The sequence below is a fragment of the Diabrotica virgifera genome, chromosome 8 (assembly GCF_917563875.1).
Source record: "Diabrotica virgifera virgifera chromosome 8, PGI_DIABVI_V3a".
Classification (NCBI taxonomy): Eukaryota; Metazoa; Arthropoda; class Insecta; order Coleoptera; family Chrysomelidae; genus Diabrotica; species Diabrotica virgifera.
In genome coordinates this window covers 127626718-127651878 of record NC_065450.1, presented here as the reverse complement: position 1 = coordinate 127651878, position 25161 = coordinate 127626718, and the positions used below count along the sequence as shown (strand labels likewise).

Sequence of the window (25161 nt, the reverse complement as noted above, 5' to 3'; positions counted from 1 at the left end):
TGTCCACCTTTGTAACAATACCAAAAACAATATACGCCAAAGATTGTTCGGACTACAGGACAATATCACTAATAAGCCATACCCTCACTCAAAATATTTCTAAAGGTGATTCATGGAAGATTATACAGAAAGCTAGAATATGATATGGATGATACCCAGTTTGAGTTTCGCAAAGGACTTGGAACAAGAGAGACATTGTTTGCGTTTAATGTCCTCTCTCAAAGATGCTTAGATATGAACCTGGATATTTATTCCTGTTTCATCGACTTCGAAAAAGCGTTCGACAGGGTCCGACATGAAAAACTAATAGAATTATTGAAAAACAGAGATATAGACAGACGAGATTTACGAATTATCATCAATCTGTATTGGAATCAAAAGGCCAATATAAAGATAGAAGAACAGGAGTCCGAGAATATTGATATAAAGAGAGGAGTTAGACAGGGTTGTGTTCTGTCGCCTCTACTGTTTAACCTGTACAGTGAAGCCATATTTCAGGAAGCGATAGTGGAGCTAAGTGATGGAATCTCTATAAACGGAAAAATAGTAAATAACATAAGATTCGCTGATGACACCGTTATAATGGCAGACACCCTGGAATCACTACAAGAATTGCTAAATAGAATTAACGATTATTGCATTCGATACGGACTAAAAATAACCAAGAAAAAACTAAATTTATGATTGTCTCAAAAACAGAACATGGAAATGAAAGGTTAATGATAGAGCAAACCCAAATAGAAAAAGTTGAGACATAGAAATATATGGGAACCTGCGTTGATGACAAAAATGACCAAAGCAAAGAAATTAAAGTCCGAATTGAAACTGCAAGGCAAGCATTTATAAAAATGAAGACACTGCTTACAAACAAAGACCTTCAGTTGCCTCTCAGATTGAGGGCTCTAAGGTGATACATATTTTCTATATTGCTATACGGAATGGAAGCTTGGACATTGAAGAGACAACACATAAGAAGAATAGAAGCGTTCGAAATGTGGTGTTACAGAAGAATATTGAAAATTCAGTGGGTTCAAAGGATTACCAATGTTGAAGTACTACGACGTTTAAATAAGGAGTTAGAAATTATGAAAAGTATAAAAACTAGAAAACTGGAATATTTGGGTTACATTACCAGAGGAGAAAAATATGAGTTGCTGAGAATTATTATGCAAGGAAGGATCCAAGGAAGAAGAGGCATAGGAAGAAGACGCACTTCCTGGCTGAGGAACCTTAGAGAATGGTTTAACTGTAGTTCATTACAACTATTCAGAGCAGCAGCCAACAAAGTGACCATAGCCATTATGATATCCAACCTCCGATAGGAGAGGGAACTTTAAGAAGAAGAAGAACCTATTCCATATGGGGGCGATTGAATTTTAATTGACTAATTGACAACATTATTCATTATTTAACATTATTAGAAATTATCTCTTAAATCTACCTAAAATATGCAAACATTCAGCTATTCCATTGGAAGGAAAGGCATATTGTTACATACTAATTGAAAACCAAAGTCAATACTTATTATTTTAAATATTATTTCATTAACCCGGGAACAGTCGCGCTCTTTTCTGTCACGTAATCGGTCGCGAGTTTGATTTTATCTAACAAGAAGAATTTAAATACGAATTTACAACAAATTTTTATTTGATATTATTTTTATTTACTTGTCAGCTTTACACCTAAAGGTAGAAAGACTTAGGACTAAGTAAGTAAGTATGTAAGTTTATTTACTTGTTATGTTCTATATATATATATATATATATATATATATATATATATATATATATATATATGTATATATACATATAAATATCATTTGTACAAATATTTTCGACCGTACTGTGTTAAATAGTAATATTTGAATAACAGCAATTCGGTCAGTTGAAAGAAAACTCTATTTGTTTTGTCTCAATATTTCGTCACTATTTGGTGACTTCTTCAGGAGAAAACTGCAAATTTATTAATATTAGACATGGACAAACTTAAATATTTCGATACTTACAACTATAAGAGTAAAAATTTAAATTTCTTTAACATTATTTTGAAAATTGATTTAGAAAATGACATTTGGGAGTTATGGTAACTGCAATATATGTTATTTTAATAGAATGTTATCTGATATATACAATTTTTAGTGAATAGGTCAAAGTAAAAAAAGGAAATTATACATTTACGAAATTTTAAGGTGGAAAGGTAATAGTAGAAAACTAAGAAAGGACCTAGAGTAAGTTAAATTGATTTATAAAATGTAATTGATGGTACTTAATGAGTTAGTGTAAGACTGGTATTTAGAACTTAAATAAAATTGAGGTAGATTAACTATTAGAAGATAAATTGAGTAATTTGTTTATTTAAATGTTATGTATTAGTTAGAATATTACAGTAGATATTACTCAAATGGTTAGTGTCAGTCTTATAATTAATTGATTCTGGAGTTTTGTTAATATGTACCATCTCAAGGAAAAGTCGCTTTTTATAATTATCAATATTTAATTTTTTAATTTAATGATTTAATTAATTTAATGATTTTAATAATGTAAAAATATTGGAACAAGTTGATAATTATAAATAGCGACTTTTCCTTGAGATGGTACATATTAACAAAACTCCAGAATCAATTAATTATAAGACTGACACTAACCATTTGAGTAAAATCTACTGTAATATTCTAACTAATACATAACATTTAAATAAACAAATTACTCAATTTATCTTCTAATAGTTAATCTACCTAAATTTTATTTAAGTTCTAAATACCAGTCTTACACTAACTCATTAAGTACCATCAATTACATTTTATAAATCAATTTAACTTACTCTAGGTCCTTTCTTAGTTTTCTACTATTACCTTTCCACCTTAAAATTTCGTAAATGTATAATTTCCTTTTTTTTACTTTGACCTATTCACTAAAAATTGTATATATCAGATAACATTCTATTAAAATAACATATATTCAATTTGCTCAGCAGAAGTATTTGCCATTAAAAAAGCATTAGAGTTAATCCAACAGAATAATTTTACAAAGTGCCTCATCTGTAGTGATTCTAAGAGTGCTCTAGAAAAAATCACAAGATCAAGCTACAAGGCGGCAATAGACGCACAAACTCTCCAACTAAAACAAAAACTATGTGAATTTGATGAACAACATAGAGAAATTAAATTTGCATGGATTCCAAGTCACACTGGAATTATTGGGAATGATAGAGCTGATCATCTTGCGAATCTTGGAAGAAAGCTGCCCATTAGTGAAGAACCAAAGGCCTCCTTTAAAGATTTTCAAATTAAATATAAAGAAAACCTATGGATCGGTTGGGAAAATCGATTCCAACAAATAGGACAGGCAAAAGGAATTAATTATTGCTCACAAGTTACAGTTCCATATAAAAAGGCATGGTTTACAAAATTTCCCAACCTGGGGAGAGGTATAATCACACAAATGTGTCGTATGAGAAGTGGACATTGTAGTGTTCCTGTACATTTATTTAGATTGAAGGTAGTGAATTCAAACCAGTGTTTATGTGGCAGTGTAGGAACTTTACAACATGTTTTATTGGAATGTACTAGGTTCCAAAGAGAGTCCCAGTTGCTTAGAAGGGAACTAGAAGGTGATCCGACATTAACTGATGTGTTGTTTAAAAATTTAAACTCAAAGACATTAATCGCAGTGCAAAAGTTTTTAACATCAACAATGACTCGTGTGTAGCTTGCTTAAAAACTTTATGACTTTATGCTTGCTTGCAATGCATGTGCTTTGTGCTTAGTGCGGTTTTGCGTGGTAGTACTAGAACTAGACCATTAATAGTAGAACTTTAGTTATGAAACTTATAAACAATTACAAAGTTTTTTTTTTTTATCTTTTAATATTTCAGATTCAGGAGCTATGAGCTTAAGCCCAGATGTACCTCAGGTACGGCTCTTGAATATTCAAGTCTATATTCACGGATCCTGGCCGGATAGCCCTGGCAGCTAAGGCCATTCAAATGAAGAGAAGAAGAAATATATTGCAGTTACCATAACTCCCAAATAAGTCAAAATAAAATCTGTCATTTTCTAAATCAATTTTAAAAATAATGTTAAAGAAATTTAAATTTTTACTCTTATAGTTGTAAGTATCGAAATATTTAAGTTTGTCCATGTCTAATATTAATAAATTTGCAGTTTTCTCCTGAAGAAGTCACCAAATAGTGACGAAATATTCTTTCAACTGACCGAATCGCTGTTATTCAAACATTACTATATAAATATCTATTGCTAACAATATGGGTGGAATGCATAATCCGTATTACCTGCTAATGCTACAAGTATGTACTTCATTTTAAAAGATTTTACTACACTTACACAGCATAACTACACTTACAAGTGCTTTGTAATTGTTTTACTGCACTTACAAAGCATTTAATGCTTTGTAAGTGTAATAAAATCTTCAAAATGCTAGTACATACTTGAAGCATTAGCAGGTACTGCGTTTTATGCATTCCACCCAATTATTAAAGCCAATCTGTTCTCACCAAAGCCACAAATTCCACAAAAAGAAGAAGAAGAAAAAAAACCTACGCATTAGACCTTTCCTCGAGGCACTTACGAGTAGAATGTTATGTGGCAAAATTGTTCATCAAGTCATCACGGAAAAGGATAAAATGTTAGATTTTTTCTAACGGCGCGACCGCTCCCGGGTTTTACATTTTTACATTTTTATAGGATTCTTTGGTTTGTGCAACATAAAAAACGGGTATTAATGACTTTTCGTTGCCATTCTGTATATGTATACACTTTAAGCTTTTTTTTTATTAGAATCAATAAAAAGACGCCACAAAGTTTGAGCTCACAAAACAAACCTTAAATATCGTCACAAAAGAAAGCATCATTTTCTTCAGAGAAACATGCTCTGAATTTTACTTTAACTTTTTTATTTTTCTTATATTTCTCCTTTCGTTGTAGAAAGATTCACGTGATGTATAAGATCGATTAGGTAGCTGTTTTTCAGTTAAACGGTTTAACTCCATTTGTTCCTTTTTAACTCGCTGTGTAGATTTAAAATCAGAATGTGATGACTCAGCCAAACAAAACTCTTAACTTTCTTCAGACTGTTATGATATTGTCATTGTAATCTGCACTGGTGATGAAGCTTAATATGTACGGAAATTTCAGGTTTTGTAACTAACCACATTTATGGACATTTTATCAGGATTTTTGATTTGCATGAATATTCTCTAAAGTTTGTTAAGCAAAAATGAAAGTCTCTCACGTGATCTATTCGTTTTCTATCAATATACAGGGTGTCCAGAAACTCTACCGACAAACGAAGACAGCAGGTCCCTCAGATAATTCTACGACAATTTAGCCCAATTCATCTAGTCCGAAAATGCTTCCTAAGGGAACTAGAGCTCTTTGAAGATGGCATCTTGTAATTAGTTTTTCTTAAATACCTACAGAACGCTTCTATTTAGATAAATTAAAATTGGTAGGCATATTTATTTCCAGAGATCAATCGATTTCATCCATTGGGAATTTCTAGTACCGGTCATAAGCGTCCGTTTTGGGTAGGACAACGGTTATTTTATCACAAAACCTTTTTGTTTTTAACTTTAAAGCATTCTTGATACTGGATCATTAAATTGTGAAGTATTCTAGTACCTACTAAAAGGTACTCTTGATTTAAATCGATAGGATACACCGTTTTCTAGAAAAATCGATTTGAAAATTTTTCGTTTTGAAAAAATTGAAATCGAAAAAATTGAAAAGAAAAACGATGTATTTTACCAATTTAAAGCAATAATAACTTTTAGTACTAGAATGCCTAATAATTTAATAATGTAGAGTCAAAAATGTTTAAAAATTAAAGCCAAAAAAGTTATGCGATAAAATAACCGTTGGGCTACCCAAAACGGATGCATATTACCGGTACTAGAAATTTGCAATTAATGAAATCGATTCATCTCTGGAATATAAATAACCGCACCAGTTTTAGTTTTACCAAATGTTTTTTTTTAAATTATTTTTGGATATTCAAAAAACGAAAAATTTTCAAATCGATTTTTCTAGAAAACGGTGTGTCCTACCGACTTAAAGCAAGAGTACCTTTTAGTACTAGAATACCTCACAATTTAATAATCCAGTTTATCTTTTGTTTAATGGGTTACCTATATTTAAAACTAATAGCGAGATCGTATTCACCGTACTCGAAACAAAAGAAAACTAATTGTTTATAAATATTTAATAATGATTTAAGTACCTGTCACAAAATTTGAAAACAATGAAAGATCTCAAAATGCGTAAAAACATTATTGAAGAGGAAGTTGAATCGTCAAAATAAACTTATTTTAAAATAAAATGAAAGCTTATTCCCAGTAAAAATAGTAAATTGTATACGTTATTGCAGACCAGAGCAATTAGAACTAAAACGCCGAAATACATCGATTTTTTAAATACAGCATTTAGAGACTTACAAGTTTTTGCATTGTGTTCAGGATGACGCCAGGAAAAAAGTCTACAACAGAAAAATGGGCGAAAGTGCATGATTGTATTTTAAAGTGGATAAAATATATCCAAAATGCATAAACATGTCAAAATAAGCATATTAAAGGCCGTAATTTGTCACTCGGGGGTTTTGGGATCGCGGCAGTGCCGTTTTATCCATTGGGCGCTTGGGGCGGGCGCCCAGGGGCCCGGGCTCCGGAGGGGCCCGTAGGGACGCTTCCTTTTATTAATAACAAATTAAAGTCCGCTAAATAATCGAGGACCATCTTTTTTTAAATAGAGAAAAAGACTACGAAATACCTGCGATTTCGATATGGTCTGATTTTCAGACTGATAAATAAGAACTGTGACAACTTTTAAACCAAAGAACGATTCCTTAGATAATTGTAAAAAAATGTATGAAGCTGGAGAAAAAGCTTATTATAGAAGATTATGAAGATATATATGAAGATAAATGAAAGCAACTCTTCTAGAGTAAAACCCAATGGAGGCGAAGAGAAGTGTTAAAGCTGTTTACTGTTACCCGTTCAAATTATTTTCGATTGAAAAAAAATAGTTTAACTGATTTTGGATATATTTTACCCACTAGAAATATTTGAATAGTTTACTCAAATCTCACGAAGAAAGTAAATTTCATCTGAACTCTATGGTTACATTGATAACAAGATCATTAGTTGGAGTTAGATGGATCATCAGTTAAATTGGAGTTATAGACGCTGGCTTGAAAGAGCAAGTAGAACGCGAATCTGACTATTGAGTAAAGGTCCTAAGACCTAAGAAAAGTTGTTGTCACTATTAAATTACTTGCTTCTCAAGGACTAGCTTTTCGTTGATCCCATGAGAATTTAACGAGTCGCCATAAGGGAAATTACTTAAATTGTCTTGTATACTTTGCTTTTGACAACTTCTTAGATAAGCATTTACAGCGGAATACGAATAAAGCAAAAGGTTCAGTTAGCTATCTGTCTGAACAAACTTGCAATGAATTCTTGGAAGCGATGAAAACAAAACATGTAGAAACTTTTGACGCTGTAAATGTTTACTTAAAAATATGTAATTTAAAATTTGTAAGATTTAAAAAGTTCTGTGCGAAATTTTTTTTTTAATTTTTGGCGGGAAATTTTAATTTTAGAACGATTTTAAAATTTTAAATGAGTATCAAAAAATAACTAAGACATTCGTTTTCACGAAAAAAATATATAACGTGTATTTTTGCATAATATTTCACCCTGAATTTTTTCAAATTTTTAAAATGGGTGAAACGCACCTTCAAAAATAAAAAACCGCATTTTTTCGGTTTTTTTTTTCGTTTTTTGATACAATTTTATACATATTTTTCAAAAAAGGTAATACCGTTACTGGAGCAGGTAAAAAATTTAAAAAGAATTGGGGTTTGTTTAATAAAAATTTTTTGTAACACCATCCATTTTCAAGATATAGGGCGTTGAAGAAAACAAAATTTTACACATTTTTTACGATTTTGCCGAAACTACTGGCAACATTATAATAAAACATGGCGGGTTTAAGAGGTAGTTATTGTGCATGTTTTGACATACAATTAAGGATCTGATACTCATCATTGGCGCGCTTAGGGGTAATGGTCTGAACTTCAAAGAAAAAAGATAGTACGCCACTGACATATTTCAAATTAACAATCATTTTTAAATTCCTCATTCAATTTGCGATAAAAAAACTATCTTATCATTTTTTCATACGAGGCGCCGTTTTGCTGCAAAAAATAAAATATCTTAACGCTTCCAAAGTATTCGAATTAGTTTTTATAATGGACGTCCGAGTTTACGTATGTAGATGTAGAAACTACTAATAAAAGTTCAAATACTTTGTAAGGGTTAAAATGTTTTATTTTTTGAATAAAAATGGCGCGTCGCATGAAAAAACAGGAAGATAGATTTTCTGTCACAAATTAAACGAGGAATTCAAAAAGGATTGTTAATTTGAAATATGTCAGTGGCGTACTATCTTTTTTCTTTAAAAAGTTCAGACTATTACCCGTATACGCGCCAATGATAAATATAAAATTCTTAATTGTATGTCAAAAAATGCACAACAACTACCTCTTAAAAATCGCCAAATTTTATTACAATGTTGCCAGTAGTTTAGGCAAAATCGTAAAAAATGTGTAAAATTTTGTTTTCTTCAACGCCCTGTATATTGAAAATGGATGGGATTACAAAATTTTTTTATTAAGCAAATCCCAATTATTTTTCAGTTTTTTACCTATTCTAGTGACGGTATTACGTTTTTTGAAAAATATGTATAAAAATGTATCAAAAATCGAAAAAAAACCTAAAAAATGCGGTTTTTTTATTTTTAGAGGTGCGTTTCACCAATTTTAAAAATTTGAAAAAATTCAGGGTGAAATATTATGCAAAAATACACGTTATATATTTTTTTCGTGGAAACGAATGTCTTAGTTATTTTTTTATACTCATTTAAAATTTTAAAATCGTTCTAAAATTTAAATTTCCCGCCAAAAATTAAAAAATAATTTTTTTTCGGACAGAAATTTTTAAAGCTTACAACTTTTTTATTTAAAGTTTTTCGTTAGTTCTCGATGCGGCTGAGATAAAAAATAAAAACTTAAAAAGCCTAATTAGGCTCTAGGTGGGTCACATGACCACCTAGGGGGCTAAAAATTTCAGAAAGTTAGTTTCACTATATATGCTAAACGGTGACCTATATGGAATTCGAATCGAGTTGGGGGCACTTTTCATCATCTTACCCGGCTAGGCCCTTTATGCAAACATATTATTTGGAGGTTTTGGAGTCGCTGAACAGGAGTACGCCATCAGAACCGACCCCTGGAGCAGGCACGTAGCCAGGGAGGGGGCTTGAGGGGCTTCAGCCCCTCCGAAATTTTCAGAGAAAGGACAAAAATTGTGTCAGATTTATAAAACATATTGACATTAAGCATTAAAACTGTACAGGGCTTCATGATTTATTCTATATTTTAGTGCAAAGCAATAAATGACCAAGCAATGTAATGAGATTACAAATTTCTTCAGAAACAGTACACATGCTAACAGTATTTTACAACACAATATTAACATTCATGTCACTGATTCAAAGAAAAAAAGGCTAACACGTCTATGCGAAACACGTTTCATTGAAAGACACAACAGTGTGTTAACATTTGCGGAGCTATTGCATCCTATTGTTGTAAGCTTAGAAGAAATATCACAGACACCCCAGAAAATATCTTCTTCAGCAGCAAGCGTCTTGGCTACAGTTGGAAAAAGTGAGTTCATTGTGAGCCTGTTTGTGTGTGAAAAACTCTTTAGCCTTACTTTGCCCCTGTCTGTATCACTTCAGGAAAAATATCTAGATATGGTGTCTGCTATTAACCATGCAAAAACATTATTGGAGTCTTTGAAATCTACGAGAAACAATGTAATGAATGCTTTTAGAAACATGTTTACATCAGCTGAAATACTAAGTCAGGAAATATGTGATTGTCAATTGGCAATTCCCAGGCTGATTTCACGCCAGACACATCGTTCAAATCCAGAGGCTAATTCAGTTGAAGATTATTTCAGAGTAACAATGTACATACCATGTGTTGACTCACTTATTCAAAATTTAACAGAAATGTTTTTAGCGAACGAAGACATTAGATAAAATTTTTATCTGGTTCTCAAATCCTCCTTCCGGGATTTACAAGTCCTGAAAAAATAAATCTGTTGGAAAAGCTAACTGAATATTTTGAGGGGAATCTGTCTCTAGCTGCTGTAAAAGCTCAGTACTTATAATATACTGCAGTGTAACAGTACAAAAGGAGAACTGAAAAAGGAGACTGAAGTTTTGAAAGTCCTTGAACTGTGACAAAACGTACTACCGGAAAATACATTACCTCCTGACGGTATTAGCTACTATGCCAGTGACCACTTGCAGTGTGGAAAGGACTTTTTCAATAATGAAAAGGGTGAAAAGTGTTCACAGAAGTTTAATGTCAGATAAAAGGTTGAGCGCAGTGGCTATGGTAGCCACCTATCGAGATATAAATATAAAACCAGGTAATTGACAAAATGGCAGGCGAGAAGAAAAGGGGACGGTTGCTGTAATTTCATAGAATTGAACCACAATACTGTAAATTAAGCAGGAGTTATAATAAACTGTCTGGAAATTGTATGTTTAATTTGTAAATAAGTAAACTTGTATATATGTTGTTCAAATATACATATTTTAAAAGTTAAAGTCTTTCATGTTATTTATTTCTTCCCGTCATCGTCATTATTTTTTATTATAAGTATATACTATTTATTCTTGGAATAGGCTATATTTAAGTTTACATGTGGGGCAGACCCGACATCAAGCCATCAAATTAGCCCCCCAAAACCAAATCCTGGCTACGTGCCTGCCCTGGAGTACCCTAAATTGATGCAAACGAATTAAACAGGGGGTTTTTAGGGTTGCTGAACACTAATACTCCATCAGAATCAACTCTCGAAGCACCTGATGCTCACGGCCACTGCTAAGAAACGTCATATTCTGGAGTTTCGAAGGTTTTCGGCACTGAATGCATGCAAATATTTTGGGGTTGCTGAATACGAATAGGCCATTAGAACTGACTCTCGGATCACCTGGTGCCCAAGGTCACTGCTAAGGCATCTTACATTTTGGAGCGATGGTTTTTGGGCACCAGGTGCACCCGGGATCGATTCTGATGGTATTCTCGTTCAGCAACCTCAAAAACCTCCCGAGTAATGTGTCTGCATCAATCTAGTACCGAAAACGCTTGAAACTTCAGATGACGTATCTTAGTAGTGAACCTGGGTAGCAGGTGCTCCTGTGGTAAGTTCTGATGGCGTATTCGTCTTCATCGACCACAAAAACTCCAGAGTAACAAAATCTGGGCCTTATTACATTTATTTTGATATGTTCATCATCCCCAACACAATGTAAAAAGTTGCAAATTTCTATAGTCCCGTCCCACCTTCACTTTACAGTATTAAGTATCGCATGAGAGTTTTTAGCGCGGTGATGACGATTTTATCAAAAATAATTTGTAATCGAAAATTAAAGAGATTAAATTAAAACTGTAAAGGCAATCTACAATTTTAGGAGTTATATGCGTTTAAGTTTATTTGGTATACTATAGTTATTACGCATATGAATCTTAAAATTGTGATTATTTTTTCTAAAACAGTTTTAATTTAATCTCTCGAATGTTTTATTACAAATTCTTTTTGATAAAATCGACATCACCGCGATAAAATCTCTCATAAGGACTGCATTGCCTATGTTCCTCATACTGTAAAGGCAAGGTGGACGGATTATAGGTGCTGTATTAAAAATCGATTTATTTTGTGCTCAGTGCCCTGGTCTATTAATAGTTGAATTAAATATATACTTTACTTTTACTTACCTTTGCAGATGCTTCTAACATTTTTTGGTTTTTCGTGGCATCCTCTTGTAATACCTTCTGCTCAAAATATACAGAAAAGAATATTACGGGACACAAAGAAAAAAGCACAAAGCTTGTCCTCCACTCAAAATAAAACGAGAACGTACACGTAAGTATGAATGTTGAAATAAAGTTTATTGTTGTTCCTATCTGTGGCCCAGCTGCCTAAAATAATAAAGTAATTAAATAAAGAAAAACATTGGTCCAGTCGGGATAGCATTTGACCTTGCATGGTGAGCTGCCCAGAATTTAATTTTTCTAATCTTTAGGAGGGGTCAATAGTAGTGTAAATTTAAAATCGCGACTGAATTCTGCCGTAGGGTTAGCCGCCATCTTGATTTTAAATATTAATATCCCCGCCATTTTCAACTTTTCGACAAAAACTTTAAGGAATTTATTTTTTACAAATTTTTTCATGCGGTCGATATTTTCCGAGTTACGGGTCAAAATAGTGACATTTAGAGCATAATTATTGAATTACCTCGTTTATTGTGAGTTGTATGACAAACATTTACCTATACAAAAATAGAGAGAGTTAAGATTTACACAATTGTGATCTCTTTAATTTTTTTGATAAAATCAATATTTAAGGTAGTACGTATGCGCTAAAGGCCAGAGCGTAAGACCTGTTTGGTTTTATAACAATAGTTTTTGTTCAATATCTAGGCCATTTTCAACATTTCGACAAATAGTAAGTACTTAAATTGTTGCAATTGCTATTTCCTACAATTTCTTATCAAATTTTTTCGTGCGGTCGATATTTTCTGAGTCAAGGGGGCGGAGGAAATCTCGTTTATTGTTAGTTTTACGACAAAATAAACAACAATGGAGAGAATTAAATAAACAATTAATTTTGATCTCTATAATTTTTTTGCTAAAGTTTAATAAAAGATAAAATAAGATAAAAGACCTGATTGGTTTTATATCAATTGTTTTTATTCAATATCTACGCTATTTGTTGCAAATTGTTGCAAATGAGATTTCCTACAATTTCTTCTTTACAATTTTTTGGTGCGGTCAATATTTTGGGAAAATTTGGGAAAAAAAGCATAACTGTTGAATTATCTCGTTTATTATTAACTTCACAACATAATTATTGTACATACCAAAAATGGAGAGGATAACTATATTGTATACAATTTTGATCTCTTTCATTTTTTTGCTAAAATTAATATTTAAGGTATTAGGTTTGTTTTTGTTTATGACTTGCTGCTGATGATGTCAGCGTCTAGGGTTCGTTAATCGTTTATGTCTCGTTACGCCTGTCATAGACGTAGGTCGTTAAATGTTGATTGTAGCACAAAAAACTAAAGAAATCAAAATTGTAAAAAAATTCACAATTAGTATAAAATGGAGTTTCCATGGCGGTTGAACACTTTCCTAATTGCTGACACTGACACAACACCTTTAAAGAACTTTAACGAAATATGAAGCTAATAAAAACAAAGCATTTCGAATAAATGCAAAGTTGTTTGTTCTTTGATACATAATTTATATTTTTTTAACGTTTATTCAGCAATCTGTTAGTTATAAAAATTCTAACAATAAGCGTCTTTGGGGTTTAAAGTGAAAAAAAATTGACGTTAGAGAGGTCAGTCCAATGACTGGACCTCTAGTATGGAACAAACATGACATTCCGATAATATGCTACATACAAACATACATTTTACATTTACAAACAATACATATATCTAAAATATAAACACAATTACGGTGAGGTATAAAACTTATTTATAAATATGGTCCAGTGGATTTTTACGTTTTAGTCTGTGAGTTTGTTGACTATTATCAAGCAAGTTTATTGCCAGGGCATTTGGATGGTTTTCTAGGCGTTTTATGTACCGAACACTGCACTAAACTATCACTTCACTGATCGTAGGTACTTCTAGATCACAATAAATGTCTTTGTTTGACACGAACCATGGGGCGTCTGTTATAGAGCGTAACACTTTGGATTGTAATCTTTCCATTATGGATATGTTGGATTTTGCTGCTGTACCCCATAGCTGGATCCCATAGGTCCAGACCGGTTTGAGTATTGTATTGTATACCAACAGTTTGTTACGTATAGACAACTTCGATGTTCTGCCCAGTATCCAATAATGTTTACGAATTATCCAATAATATCCAATAATATTTAATTAAATTTAACTGTTGGCGCTTTTTCCATATATGTGTTCTCCATGTCAAAGTTTTGTCCAGGTGCATACCAAGGTATTTAACGCTTTCGGCTTGTGGAATTGTTTTGTTATTTATTTCTATATTAGGCGATATTTTACGACATTTTGTAAATATGATATGTTGTGATTTTGATTCATTGATCTTTATTCGCCATTTCTTTGTCCACTTTTCAATGTTCCTAATATGCCTTTTAAGAGATTCGGTAGCTGTTGCGGGATTTTCATCTGTGACTAACATAGCTGTGTCATCTGCGAATGTTGTAGTCGTTATATTTTCGTTTGTTGGTATGTCATGTGTAAATATTAGATATAATATAGGACCCAGAACACTACCTTGAGGGACTCCAGACCGTATAGGGTAGATTTTTGATGTATCTGCTTCATGCTTGACACGGTAGTACTTTTCTTCTAAATATGATTTTAGTATAGTAAACATTGAATCAGGAACGTTCATTTTTATTTTGAAGAGCAACCCTTCATGCCAGACTTTATCAAAAGCCTGACTGACGTCAGGAAAAATTGCAGAACAGTACTTTTGTCCTTCAAAAGTTTTATTTACTATATCAACGACTCTATGAACTTGTTCTATTCTTGAATGCTTCTCTCTGAAACCAAACTGGTGATCCGGAAAAATATTATTATCAGTTATTATCTTCATTAGCCTGGTCGCTAATAGCTTGTCAAATAGTTTAGCTAGTACCGGTAAGAGACTAATAGGACGATAAGAGGTATGTTCGTGAGGTGGTTTACCATGTTTATGGATCATTATTATATCAGCAATTTTCCATTGCGTTGGTACAATTTTGAGCCTTATTGCGGCGTTGAATAGTTGTGTTATCATAACTACAACTTTATCTGGTAACTCTTTGAAGATAGTTCCTGTTATAAGGTAATTTTTTATAAGGTAATTTTTATAAGGTAATTTATATTTACCTATAAATTATATTACTACACGGTAGAAATTATACGCCGTGTGTGTGATGCAAAAATAACAAACGCCGGTTAGCGTATTATGACTGGAATTTAAGACGGTAGGCGCAAAATTTCGAGCTATTGCTTTTTAAATATTAATTTTTTTCGAATCCTGAGAAAGCTAATAAATATTTAAAAAAAAATTAAACGCAGAATGAAAGATTGTATTATTACCGAGGGCCAAAAGTCCCTTAGAACAAACAAAAAGCTTCTTTTGAATGATATGTGTGAAATTAAAAATTACACTCAATTTTCTCTTCTTTTCACCCCTGCAACTTATTAAAATAAACATGATAGAGGTTTTCAGGTACTTACTTTCGGCCCTCGGTAATAATATAATGTTTCATTTTGCGTTTAAATTTTTCAAAAATACTTATTAGTTTTCTCAGGATTCCCAAAAAATGAATAGATTTAGAAATCATTTGCTCGAAATTTTGCACCAACGCTCTTAAGCTACCTTTAAAAACTAATTTTTATAATTTAGTATTTTGCATAACACCAGCAGAAAACAGCTCATGTTGGCGCCCCCCAAACAGGAGTGCTCTCCTGCAGTGCATCCTTTGCAGGCCCGTTATTACCGATCAGCGCTTCTGCTCATTAGAATTGATTGTAGTTTATTCCCGTATGAAATAATATTTAATGATTAAAATAGGTAAAAAGCCAAGGCAGAACAAATGTTCAAGCAAAGTTTTTATTTTTTTTTTGAATTAAACATTTTAGTTAATAAAAGATATTTTTAAAACTCCATCTATCATTAATACCTATGCTATTACCTATAAGTAAATTAAATACATGTTAATTTAAAATAATTTAAAAATACTGAACTAATTAAATATCAAATTAAATTAATACTAAATTATAAGGGAGGTATGTTTTCCCGGCGTTCGAAATTATCAAAACTGTGAAAATCAGACACTATTTAAGCTATTTTATGGTAGGGGAGCAGAGTATACTAAATGTGCAGTCACTCAAGCATTATGGGCACCTATTGGGTTGTAACGAGTAGGTTCTAAAACCAAAAAAAGTTAAGTAAAGTTATTCATTTTAGTGCTGGGGACTTTCCATTTTTAATTTAATTTTCCATTTCCAACAATCGTTTCTTTAGATTATAGCGCCATCTATCCATAATTCGAAAAAATGTCTCGAATAAAAGTTACCTATTTTTACGTAAAGAATCCAAATCTGCAACAAAAATAGGGGCTTCCATATAAGATTTTAAAGTAACCCCCCACCCCACCTCTGTGGGGGGTCGTGTTTGGCGCCATTCGATAGATTATTCAAAAATATTGAATAAGTGTATTTTTCAGTTTTTCGATCTGATGTTCATTTCGCGAAATATCGCGGGATTTGTATTTAAAACTTTAAATTTACCCCCCACCGTGTTTACGTGTTTGGTATCATTCGATAGATTTTTGAAAAATATTGAGCACGCATTTTTTAGTTTTTCGATCTGTCATTCATTTCGGGAAATATTCGCTTTTTTCTTGTGAAACTTTGGGACTTACCCATTTCCTTATGCCCCGCTCAAATTGTCAGATTTAACTTAACTTACCTTATCTTAATATGACCATTTCGAGTTTTTCTAAGGATAGATTTTTTTTTCGGCCCCCCTTTAACGAACTCACCTGCATTAAGAGCCAATATATGGTAGAGGTACATTTTCAGGGTACAAGGTTTCTCCCCATGTAATAATCTGACGCGCTCGAGTAAATGAAAAAAATAGTTCAGAGAAATAAGGAAAAAAAATAGCCTGTTGGTGACACAACCCCCTCCAGGCCGAAACCAAATTTTTTGAGTAGTGTGGACATCTATAATAATCACCTACATGTTTCCTGCAGCCGATTTTGATGATATACATAGTTATAAACAATTGAAGATCAAAAAACGCTAAATTTTCGCTTTTTTCGTTTATTGCCAAGTGGCTAAGCATTTTAAACAAATTTGGAAGTAAGAAACTCATAAACCATATAAAAAACTTCAATATGGCTCCCGCTGAATATGTCTATCCTTATTGGTTGCTTAGAAAATTGCAAAATAATTCATAAATTTTGAGTTTTTATAAATATTCATAACTTATCTAAAAATGAATTTAGAATCTTCTTATTATACGAAATGCTGGGACTTCTGGTGCTTAAATTACACACTAAATTTCATAACAATTGGTCAAATAGTTTAAAAGTTATTTAATTTGTTTTTCCCAAATTATTTTTTTTTTGTAACACTGTAAGTCAGAAAATGATGAAGTTACAGTAATACTTTGGATAGTTTATGAAAGAAGAAGATTTATACTAATAACTTAATTAAAAAAGAATGACAAAAAATAATTCGAAGTATCGCAAAATTATTTTGCAAGAACATGTCGATTTTTTGCTCATAAACAATTAGAATAACTTAGAATAACTTAGAATAACTTAGAAATTATTTTTTCACATTTAGGAAGAATGAATTTTTGTACAAATTTAAAAAAAGAAAAAAATTTCCTAGGACAATTAGGGACGAAGTTGCCGCCCCCCATTTTTTAATTCACAGCAGCTTTCTTTATAACAATTACGAAATCAAATCAGTCACATTGGAAAGAGCATACTTCAGAGTTTTAATGTACCAAGTATAAAAAATATATACTTTCAAACAAATCGTCCACAAAACTTCAAAATGTGACCCTTAAAATAGGCCGGCTTCGAAACTTGGGAGATCGATGAGAAGGGGGAAGGAAATGTTAGCTGTATCTCTTGTTCTCGCCTATAAATTTCGACGTTTCTTTTTTTAATTTGTATGTACTTTTTGCGTACAGTACGAGTATGCATTATTTAAATAAATTAATTGTGATATACACCATCAGATTTGTTTAAACAATTTTTTTTTAATAATATTTGAAGTAATTTTAATCACAAAACATACATATTTATGAATAATATAATAATACATAGTTTTTTATTAAACTTAGTAATAATTTAAAGTATGAAAAAACAAATTATCCCATTCGATTGTTTCTAAAGATAGTATTGGTCTATGGAAATCAGAAAATCTCAAATAAACTAGGTATTATTTTTTTAGTAAACATGCTATTAGATGAATGAAAAACTGAAGTTACAGAACCACCAAAAAAGAGATAAACGTAATTGATTGGGGTTGGAAATTAAGCTAAGAACCGTTAGTGCCGATCCGATCAACAGATCTTCTTTATACCAGATATTTTATTAAAATAAACTATCTGCTCTTGCAAAACTGGTTGCACCGAGTATTTGTTAGTACAGAGATATAAATAGTTTATGGACTTCGGTTATCAAAACCTCAATCTTTCTCTATTATCTATTTTGGAGTTTCTTTTTTTAATCTGCATGTACTCTTTGCGTACGTTACGGATATGTTTTTTGTTAATAAAGTGGTTATTTAATTAACTATGTAAATTGTGTAAACAATTTTTGGAAATTCTTTTACGATATTTTTAGGATGACTTTGTTGGCAATTATAAGAGTGGATCATATGCACTTGACTTTACAAAAACTTATAATAAATGGGTAACTGATAATTGTTACGTTTTTCATAAAAATACAAGTATTCCTAGATAAACCTCCTTTAATTTTATTTTAATAGTCTTGCTATCATACCAAAATGTATGAAATATATTTTGTTTTTTTTGCAATCTTAAAATTATAACTTTCAATGTTGTAAGATACAATTATTACAATATTGTAGAAAATTTCTGAAAATAATTTTGTTCTTTTTATCTTCTCTCTAATTTTGTTACATTTCATTTTTCGTTTATCTAGTAGCATGTTTATCAAGAAATAAATCCTAGTTTATTTGAGATTTTTTATTTTCAATTTAATATTATAAGCCAATTTTAGATTTAGGAATAATTGAATAGGATTAGTAATATAATAATTAAATGGCTAAATGGGCATAGCTCCCAAGGGCCAAACATAAAAAATAATAATTAAAGGGTGTAACAAAAATACAGGTCATAAATTTAATCGCATATTCTGGGACCAAAAATAGTTCGATTGGACCTAACTTACCTTAGTATAAATATGCACATAAAAAAAGTTACAGCCCTTTGAATTTACAAAATGAAAATCGATTTTGTCCAATATATAGAAGAGATTTTTTATTGAAAATAGATATGTGGTATTTTTATGGCAGGAGCATCTTACAAAAAAATTATAGTAAAATTTTGACACCCCATAAAAATTTTATGAGGTTTTTTTTTCCTTTAAACCCCCCCAAACTTTTGTGGTCGTTCCAATTAAATTATTAATGTGGTACTATTAGTTAAACACAATGTTTTTAAAACTTTTTTGCCTCTTAGTACTTTTTCGAAAAGTCAGTTTTTATTGAGATATTTTAAATATTCGTCAAATCCACCACATATTTGTATAATATGGTTAAGTACGATTATGAAGACTTGGTAATCGTATGAAAATTTATTATTTATAATTTACATTTTTAGGCATATTTTGAACCATATTAAAAAAGAAGCCACATCTTGATAAAAGGTGCCTTATCGAAAAAATACTAAGAGACAAAAAAGTTTTAGAAAAATTGTGTTTAACTAATGGTGCCGCAGTAATAATTCAATTGGAACGTACACAAACATTTGGGGGGTGTAAAGGAACAAACCCCCATAAAATTTTTATGTAAACATATTAAAAAAGAAGCCGCAACTCGATAAAAACTGCCTTATCGAAAAAATACTAAGAGGCAAAAAAGTTTTAAAAACAGTGAGTTTAACTAATGGTACCACAATAATAATTTAATTGGGTTGTACACAAAAGTTTGGGGGGTTTAAGGGAACAAAACCCCCATAAAATTTTTATGGGATGCAAAAATTTCACTATAATTTTTCTTAAGATGTTTCTGTCATAAGAATGATACATGTCCATTTTCAATAAAAAATCTCTAATAGTTTTCGATATATTTGAAAAAATCGATTTTCATTTTGTAACTTCAAAGGGCTATAACTTTTTTTATGTGCACATTTGTATTAAGGTAAGTTAGGACCAATCGATCTATTTTTGGTCCCAGAATATGTGATTTAATTTATGACCTGTATTTTTGTTACGCCCTGTATAACTAATATGTACGAACGTTTTACAATAAAAGTTACATCAAATATTATTAAAAAAATTGAAAAAAATTGTTTAAACAAATTTGATGGTGTATATAACAATTAGTTTATTTAAATAACACATATTCGTAATGTACGTAAAAAGTACATACAAATTAAAAAAAGAAACAACGAAATAAATAATCGAGAACCAGAGATACAGTTAACAGCTCCTTCCCCCCTCTCATCGCTATCCCAAGTTTCAACGCCGGCCGATTTTAAGGGCCACATTTTTAAGTTTTGTGGACGATTTCCTTGAAAGGAAAGCTTTTGTATACTTGGTACATTAAAACTTTGAAGTATGTTCTTTCAAATGCTGCTAATTTTATTTCTTAATTGTTATAAACAAAGCTGCCGTGAATTAAAAAAAGAAGGGGGCTAACTTTGTCCCTAATTGTCGTAGGACAATTGTTTTTCTTTCTAAATGTGTATAAAAATTTAGTCTTTCTAACTATGGAAAAATAATTTTTCTACGGTTAACGGTTAAAAAGTTATTCTAATTGTTTATAAGCAAAAAATCGACATGTTTTTGCAAAATAATTTTACACTATTTAGAATTATTTTTTGTCATTTTTTTTAAATTGAGTTAATAGAATAAATCTTCTTCTTTCAGAAACTGTCCAAAGTATTACTGTAACCTCATCGTTTTCTGACTTATAGTGTTGCAAAAAAAAAATAATTTGGGATAAAGAAATTAAATAACTTTTAAACTATTTGACCAATTACTTTGAAATTTAGAATGTGATTTAAGCACCAGAAGTCTCAGCATTTCGTGTAATAAGAAAGTTCTAACTTAATTTTTACATAAGTTATAAACATTTATAAAATCTCAAAATTTATGACTTATTTTGCTATTTTCTAAGCAACAAATAAGGACAGACATATGCAGTGAATGCCATATTGAAGTCTTTTATATGATTTATCAGTTTCTTACTCTAAAAGTTGTTTAAAATGCTTCATTTTTTAGGAATAGACGAAAAAAGCGAAAATTTAGCGTTTTTTGATCTTCACTTGTTTATAGCTATGTATATCATCAAAATCGGCTGCAGGAAACACATAGGTTATTAATAAAAATGTCCATACTACTCAAAAAATTTGGTTTCGGCCTGGAGGGGGATGTGTCACGAGAAAAATCTTATTTCTCTGGACTAAAATCCCGCTTGGGTTCCCCTACCATTATTAAAAAAAAGGTTAAAGAAAGACATGTGCAAATCGGTTAAATTATATTTTTCTCTGTCAAAAGTGTTGACTTGTCACTCTTCTCTCTGGATGGCCTCTGGTAGTTAGGCAGTCAGAGCTATGCAGCCCAATATGGTGGGATTAGGTTGGTGTTATAAAATTAAGTAATTAATTAAATTAATATCTTACCCCTTGGACAGCTACAGCATCTCCAGCCAGACGTGCACACAGTGCCCCAACTCCATTGCTTTTTTGGTCATACCAGCCAATTTCCTGTCTTAACATTGCTTCAAATGTTTTCGACCTAATTTTTAGAGTTAAATGTTCTCCAGCAACAGAAAAACTGGTTGTCTAAAAGAAAATGTATATCTACATAAAGTTTTTGAGCATGTAGTATGAGTATGACGGTAAAGAGAAATAAAATAGGAAACATCATGTATCTGATAATTTTCTTGTTGCGTCAATACTTAGTTTTATTAGTTCTCAAATGACACCAGCACAAATTAAGCAGACTCAAACTAATTGTAATATCAATATATTAGGAAATATTTGATTTAGAGTAGCTACCTGCCAAAACATTGCAACTCCAGTGACTACACCTAGTATTAGGAAATATAAACAATACATATTACTCTCACTCCGTACTTCTCCATCATTATCATTTGCAAAAATCTAAAAAAAAATGCAAACTTACACACACATATACAGGGCGAGGCAGATAAACGGTCAATTAGAAATATCTCGAGAACTAAATTTAACCGAATCATGAAAATTGAAATTAAGGGTTTTTGAAGAGTAAACTGGTCATTGAAAATATTTTCATCTATTTGCTACTTCCGGTTATACCGAAAGTTGCTTATAACTTCGTTTTTCTAAATAGGACACACTGTATATTTTGAAATTTTTGGATTCTCCTCGATATCTTCTTCCTTAAAAGGTTTTGTAATGTTATACTGGGTAGTTTAAAAGATAATTACGTTTTTTAATTAATTTCAAACGTTCACACTCTGTAGAAATGTAGTGATTTGATATCAAAAACTCTGTTTGTGTTCAAATGATTTTTAAATTGTATTGTCTACTATTGTAAAATATTATTAATATAGTGAAATGTTTAATTTTAAAAAGACTAAGTTTTCACTCTAATGGCATGTAAAACAACCTAATGCTATTCTACATCCCACCAGAATGAAAACAATGGGAACCTTCTCTGGTTACACCTCCGAGGCTTCTACAATTTGCAAGCCATACGGATGCTGAGACTAAGGAAGATGAGGGAATTCTACAATTTACAATTCACGTCCCATCTGCTCAGCGCGGTAAAGTTCCAACGAGAATGGTTCCCTTCGTACTCCAATCAGAGTAAATGTAAATCAAAAATGAATAACCATTTTCAATTTCGTTGCAAAACGAAAATACAGCCGAACTATATTGTAGTCCAATCAGAGAGTGCAGCAAGCACCTCTACCGGCTTCGAAACTTATTAGTCTCTCATCAGGAGGCACATATGCTGCTCTCTCTGATCCAACCAAAACAAACCCCAGCGTGCAGTCCCGGATTGCAACGAACGAAATGGCATAGATGCCCTAGCGGCAACTGCTAGCAAAAAGACTAAGTTTTCACTCTAATAGCATATAAAACAACCTAATGCTATTCTACATCCCACCAGAATGAAAACAATGGGAACCTTCTCTGGTTACACCTCCGAGGCTTCTACAATTTGCAAGCCATACGGATGCTGAGACTAAGGAAGATCTATGCCATTTCGTTAGTTGCAATCCGGGACTGCACGCTGGGGTTTGTTTTGGTTGGATCGGAAAGAGCAGCATATGTGCCTCCTGATGAGAGACTAATAAGTTTAGAAACCGGTAGAGGTGCTTGCTGCACTCTCTGATTGGACTAGAATATGGTTCGGCTGTATTTTCGTTTTGCAACGAAATTGAAAATGGTTATTCATTTTTGTTTAATTTTAGTATACACGATTGGTCGAAACTCGGAATGAGTATTTTCTTAAATGGATCACCCTCAATTTTAGTATTGTAATGAAATAATATTTTATGGTACTTATTTATTTCTTAAGCATTCCCTATACCTAATTACTTTAATTTGTGACTTATTCGTGATTCTTCAAGGCAAACATTAATAATTGCACAAAAATTACGTGAATTTTATTAGGTTGGCCGTGAAAATGCTCAACGAAAAATAATTTTTTGAAAATAAATACATATTAATTTAGCTTGATCCCTAATTTAATGATATTATTAAGAAGAGAAATTTTTCAAAGTTTACTAGAACGGATTTTACGAACTAAAAGATACTTTAGATTACGAGACACTTAGATTTTTAGACACTTTTAGACACTGTGATGGTAGCCAACCTCCGATAGGAGACGGTACTGCAATAAGAAGAAGAATCATTTAGAATAGTTTTTGTAAATTATGTAAGTTTCTCGTAATCTAAGTTTCCAGTCCGTTGAAACCGTTCTAGTAAACTTTGAAAAGTTTACCATATTGGTTGTCGTCTATCAGTAAATTGCTGATGATAAATTCTTATTGCTAGTAGCACATTTTTGTTAAACTCTCCTAGAACAAAAAGCATACTAATCAGTTCATCATTAGAAAAATTAATATTAGTAATGGTTACAAAATAACTGGCACTATAAAAATAGTATAATGTCAAAAATGTTTAAGCAAATTTAGTATCAAAGTCATAGCCAACTAGGTAGAATATTGTATGTTTTTATTAATATTTTACGCACCAACAATCTTAACTACGTACGTATTTTGTTACCTTCAACAACCTTCAACAAATAATAATAAATTAAGGATCAGTCTAGATTAATATGTATTTATTTTCGAAAAATTATTTTTGATTGACTATTTTCACGGTCAACCTAATAAAATTTCACGTAATTTTTGTTATAATTAATGTTTGGCTGAAAGAATCACAAGATTTTTAAACAGTTCACCCTTCAAAACCCCGTAATTTTAATGATTCAGTTATATTTAGTTCTCGAGATATTTCTAATTGGCCATTTGTTTGCCTCACCTTGTATATTTTGTCTTAACATAAGACAGCAAATTATCTATGTAAACATAATTAAGTTAAAATTGCGTTTAATTATTATATTATTTTGTTTTAATACTTACTCCCATTATTCCTCCAAAAACTAATCCATAAATTGGTAAAGAAGCTCCCGTTATGAGAGAAGATAAACAGCCAATAAGAATATAAAACCATTCTGAGGCGTTTAATTTTAAAACCTTCCATAAAATGTTCTTCGCAACTGGTTGATTAATCTAAAAAATGAATTTATATTAGTTTAACGAAACACGTTGGACTCATTTAATAAGAATAGTTTTTGTTTATTGGTTTAACAAGTGTACCAAATCTTATTCCCTAATGTTACTGACTGTGTCCATCATGAGACTGATTTCATAAGTGTGGTCTTAATGGTTTTTGAATCAATAAGTTTGGTTTTTCAATATGCCTCTAGTAAGTTGTCATTACATCGTTTTCATCGTGACCCGTCAAAATAGCCCCGTCAAAATAGCCCCGTCAAAAAAGCCCCGTCAAAATAGCCCGAACACAAAATAGCCTCGACAAAATAGCCCGCAAACAAAATAGCCCCGACAAAATAGATCGCACACAAAATAGCCCCGGTCAAAACAGCCCCGGCTAAAATAGCCCCGGCTAAAACAGCCTCTTATAAACAATTACATAATTATTTATACAAGGTGTCCAAAAACTTTTTTTTAATTTAAATTATTTGACAAAAAGGAAGAATGTATTTAATTTATTTAATTTAAAATGCATTTTA

At 31.5% G+C, this 25161-nt stretch overlaps 1 protein-coding gene across 2 annotated transcripts in view; it reads right to left on the bottom strand.

Moving 5' to 3' along the window:
* LOC126890005 (ATP-dependent translocase ABCB1-like) overlaps window positions 1-25161 on the bottom strand; it is a 225884-nt gene that overhangs the window by 49540 nt on the left and 151183 nt on the right. For both annotated transcript variants that reach the window (XM_050658806.1, XM_050658805.1), the window contains exons 12-15: window positions 24491-24640; window positions 21912-22016; window positions 21534-21695; window positions 11868-12071 (exon numbers count right to left, since the gene is read on the bottom strand). In XM_050658806.1, the coding sequence (XP_050514763.1) occupies window positions 11868-12071; window positions 21534-21695; window positions 21912-22016; window positions 24491-24640 (621 nt within the window). The remainder of the gene's footprint in view (window positions 1-11867; window positions 12072-21533; window positions 21696-21911; window positions 22017-24490; window positions 24641-25161) is intronic.